Source organism: Solanum tuberosum, unplaced genomic scaffold (assembly GCF_000226075.1).
Source record: "Solanum tuberosum cultivar DM 1-3 516 R44 unplaced genomic scaffold, SolTub_3.0 scf00136, whole genome shotgun sequence".
Classification (NCBI taxonomy): domain Eukaryota; kingdom Viridiplantae; phylum Streptophyta; class Magnoliopsida; order Solanales; family Solanaceae; genus Solanum; species Solanum tuberosum.
Window position 1 is genome coordinate 263,776 of NW_006239061.1, and position 3,818 is coordinate 267,593.

At 28.6% G+C, this 3,818-nt stretch overlaps 2 protein-coding genes across 2 annotated transcripts in view; both read left to right on the forward strand.

Annotated features, from left to right (window-relative positions):
- LOC102590321 (uncharacterized) overlaps positions 1 to 1,003 on the forward strand; it is a 2,018-nt gene extending 1,015 nt beyond the window's left edge. Inside the window, exons 2-3 of the mRNA XM_015310597.1 lie at positions 3 to 428; positions 796 to 1,003. Of these exons, the coding sequence (XP_015166083.1) occupies positions 3 to 428; positions 796 to 888 (519 nt within the window). The 3' untranslated portion in view covers positions 889 to 1,003. The remainder of the gene's footprint in view (positions 1 to 2; positions 429 to 795) is intronic.
- An 11-nt stretch (positions 1,004 to 1,014) lies between these two features.
- Positions 1,015 to 1,926, forward strand: LOC102590535 (uncharacterized). The gene is made up of 3 exons (XM_015310598.1): positions 1,015 to 1,456; positions 1,532 to 1,654; positions 1,738 to 1,926. The coding sequence occupies exons 1-3, from the start codon at positions 1,364 to 1,366 to the stop codon at positions 1,924 to 1,926; spliced, it is 405 nt and encodes a 134-aa protein (XP_015166084.1). The 5' UTR covers positions 1,015 to 1,363.
- Positions 1,927 to 3,818: the final 1,892 nt, after the last annotated feature.

The window sequence follows — 3,818 nt, forward strand, 5'->3', positions numbered from 1 at the left end:
AGTTGGTTGAAAAGTTTGATAATAAGGTTTGGGGGGATAATGATGATGATGCGGTAAAGTTTGCTATATTGTTCTATATACATTCATTCATCCTTTCCGAAGAACCAACCACTACTGTTATTGATAGGAAAGACTTTGATTTGGTTGAATCGGGCAGATACATTGACTACCCATGGGGTAAAAAGGCTTTTGACCTTCTGATTCTACATTTGCACACTAAGATCAAACACGATGGAAAGTATTTTATGTTGTATGGTTTCCCACTTGCTTTGCAAGTGTGGTTTTATGAATGTTGTTCGAATTTTGATGAGGAAATTGCTGTTAAGGTATCTCATCACATCCCTAGGATACTTAACTGGAAGACAAAAAAAGATTTCCCTCGTCTAAGCTATTTTGCTAAGGGCATGTTCAGAGACGACAACAATCCGGTACGCACTGTACAATTTTATGTATAATATATTATCTGTATAATTATAGTATAGACATATAACTGTATAAATATATAAATGTATAAATATATGTATCAGTTTGTGCTATAGAAAACTATATGTATAAATTTGCTCAATGTATTATTATTTATACAAGTTTTTGACAATGTATAAATATACCCGTAAGTATGTGAACTTTATAAACATAAGCTCATTTGTATATATAAGCTTATAAACTGTATAATTATACATATAAGTTTGTCTAATGTATATATATATATATATAAATTGTATATGTTTTTACATTTGATTAAGTAAACATTTTGTATAATGAATATGTCAATATGAACATGTCTATATTTTGCAGCTTGTTTTTAAGAATATAACTCCAACTCCAATGGAACTCAAGATTCTTGAATTACCTCCTGAGTATGTTCAATCAGATTCATCTCCAACATAAACAACAACTGCAAATGCTTCAGACGATGATTTTCAGGATCCTCCATGTCCAATAAATAACAAGGGAAAAGAAAAAGTTGATACTTGTTTGTCGCCTCCTAAGAAGAAATCAAGGCAGACAGGTCACTCCTATTCAGAACAAGACAACACCTAGGGTCATTTCAAAGCAGCCTTGTTTAATAAAGTCTCCCCGACGTGCCAATGTTGCAAAAAGACCTAAGTCACCACTTCCAAAGAGGCAGGCCAAAAAACATGCTAATGTTCCATCCTATACAGGCATTAAGCAAAATGTTGAGATTAAATCAAGTGTTGCTTTCGAAATACCATCCACCAGCAAGTCACATGATTTCAGTATATCGCGTGATGAGTTTGATCAATTCAAACTCTCAGTATTTATTTTTTAATTGTTTTTATTATTAAATTTGTTTTTAATTTGTATATTTAGCGTTAAATTACATATATATGTCCAATTTCAGATGGAGAAACAGTTTACTGATTTAAGGAACTTCATTGAAAACAACTTCAAAGTTGTGTTGGATTATATCAAATCAAAGAATGCGGAAGATAAGGTTTGTTAATATAGATCAACACATATATATTATACATAATTGTGATAAAATATACATTTAATATTTTTCTTTCAGGGTGATGGTGTAGAAGTTACAGATAAAGTGCCAGTTGGTGTCGTTCAATCCGAAGAACCTTCTCAACATTTACCTTCTGAATTGAACTGTCAATCTGTTTTTAATGATCTAAATGATCAAGAGGTATTATACCTATTTATCTTGTTCATTATTTAAACTTTTATGGCCTTTTGTATATAATGTATATTTTCTTAAAAATTCTGCAGAAGGTTGTTCGAGTATCAGTCCCATCATCTACTCCAGAAGTTAGTATTCACCAGTTAAATTTACACTCTCCAGCTGGACAATCAACATTTAGCCCTTTAGTTCAACAATTCAGTAATCCCGAGCCACATATAATTTATTACTTTTGTGTTATAAACAACATTATCAATTGTTATATACAAATAAACTAACATACATATAGAGTTAAAATGTTTTCAAACAAATAACATACATATACATATACATGTACATGTATGTGTAAATATATTATTATTATACATATACAACTAAGTAACTGTCCAAATGTATAATTATCTATTGTATAATTTAATAACAATATTCAATTTGTAACAAACTGTATAATAATGTTGAAATAATTATTATTAATATACAAAGTTATATTTGTTGCAGGGTCACAACAATTCTGGAGTTCCAATCAATTTTAAGGTTCAGAAAACTTCCAATATTTTTGAGGTTCAAAACAATTCTGAGGTTTGAATTCTTCAATAGCTTTTTTTGTAGTTTTATAATATATAAATATATGTTTATACTTTTATACATAGAAGGAGAATTGTGAAGATGTTCCAATTGAAGTGGTCAAAGAGGGATCTCAATTCATGGATGATCAAACAGACTTCAACAATTCATCTTTTGTATGTTCTTGTCATTATTACTTTATAATTGTATATAATCGGATCATTTGTATGTTGTTGTCATATATTTTGTTTATTGTTATATAACAACAAAATTTGTTGAATGTTATACACGATCAAACTGAAAAGATGGAAAAAGAAGAATTTACAGATACAAACAAAGCAGGATCATCCAATGTCAATGAGTTAGTTGTTGAAGAAGTTTTAATGTGTCCAGCACCTCTTCAAATGGTACATGATGACCAACCAAACATTAATCCAGAAAGAAGCATGGTGTTACATCCTTTGTTAGCTGTGGACGAGCATACACCATTACCAATTCATAGGGAAAGGCGTCCAGGCCCATTCAACGCATCGCCTTATGTGACATCATTCGGTTCAGAGTCTGGTACAACAAAATTTACTGTTTACATAGTAATAGATATATATCAATAAATGTGGTTTCATTTTGGAATTTTCACAATCCAAAACAAGTATATACTTTTAATAAAATACTTTTTATTATTTTTTAAAACAATTTTATAGAAGTTTTCACAATTAAATGTTAAAAAAATTAATATATATATATAATAGAAGAGGTGATAACACTTACGTGTCAGCGCCTCAATTAATCTCTATTTTTAAAATTTTAAAATATCAATTACTCCATTTGCAATCTGTTTACGTCATTCATGAAAAAATTGAAACAAACACGTGTGCTATTCACAATTAATCACTCATTTTAATAATTAAAATAACAATTAATTAAACCAACTATTGACAGGTGTCAAATGAAAATTTGAAACAAACACGTGTCCTATTCACAATTAATCACTCATTTTAGTTTGCTATATATATATACTAGGTAATGTTGCCCGTGCTATGCACGGGCACGGGCCCAATAATATAAATGGTATGTTTTGGGGCTAATAACGGAGATTTTGAAGCGATTGTTTGCGTGGATAAAGGAATAAGTTTTTTTATTACAAACTTGTACTTTATTTGACGCTATTCAAGGCACAATAAGACTATCCACATACAAAATTTTTGAAATATTTTATGTTGTCAATTATCATGATTTATAATATTTTTACGCATTTTTTAAATATAAAAACTCAAAAAAAAATAAGACAAATAAATTAAAATGGACCCAATATATGTTATTTTTGTTGTCTCAATTTATGTCACACAAATAAAATTTAGAGAGTCATCCAAATTTTAATTTTTTAAATAAAAATGTTTTAAGTTATTAATTATTGTGATTTATAATATTTTGATGTAACTTTCAAATAACCAACATTACTGGTCACTTTGTCATAATTTATGTGATATGGATAAAATTACAAAATTAACCCTTTTAAAATGTCTTTCAGATATTTTAAGTTGTTAATTATTATTATTTATAATACTTTTTTGGTAATTTTAAAATGATATGTGTTATTTTTTCTGTC

Excerpts from the sequence above, each read along its gene's own strand:
- LOC102590535 (XM_015310598.1), top strand. The coding sequence starts at position 1,364 with ATGGAGAAACAGTTTACTGATTTAAGGAACTTCATTGAAAACAACTTC. Across the intron at positions 1,457-1,531 it reads CAAAGAATGCGGAAGATAAG|GGTGATGGTGTAGAAGTTAC; the intron begins GTTTGTTAATAT and ends TTTTTCTTTCAG. Across the intron at positions 1,655-1,737 it reads ATGATCTAAATGATCAAGAG|AAGGTTGTTCGAGTATCAGT; the intron begins GTATTATACCTA and ends AAAATTCTGCAG.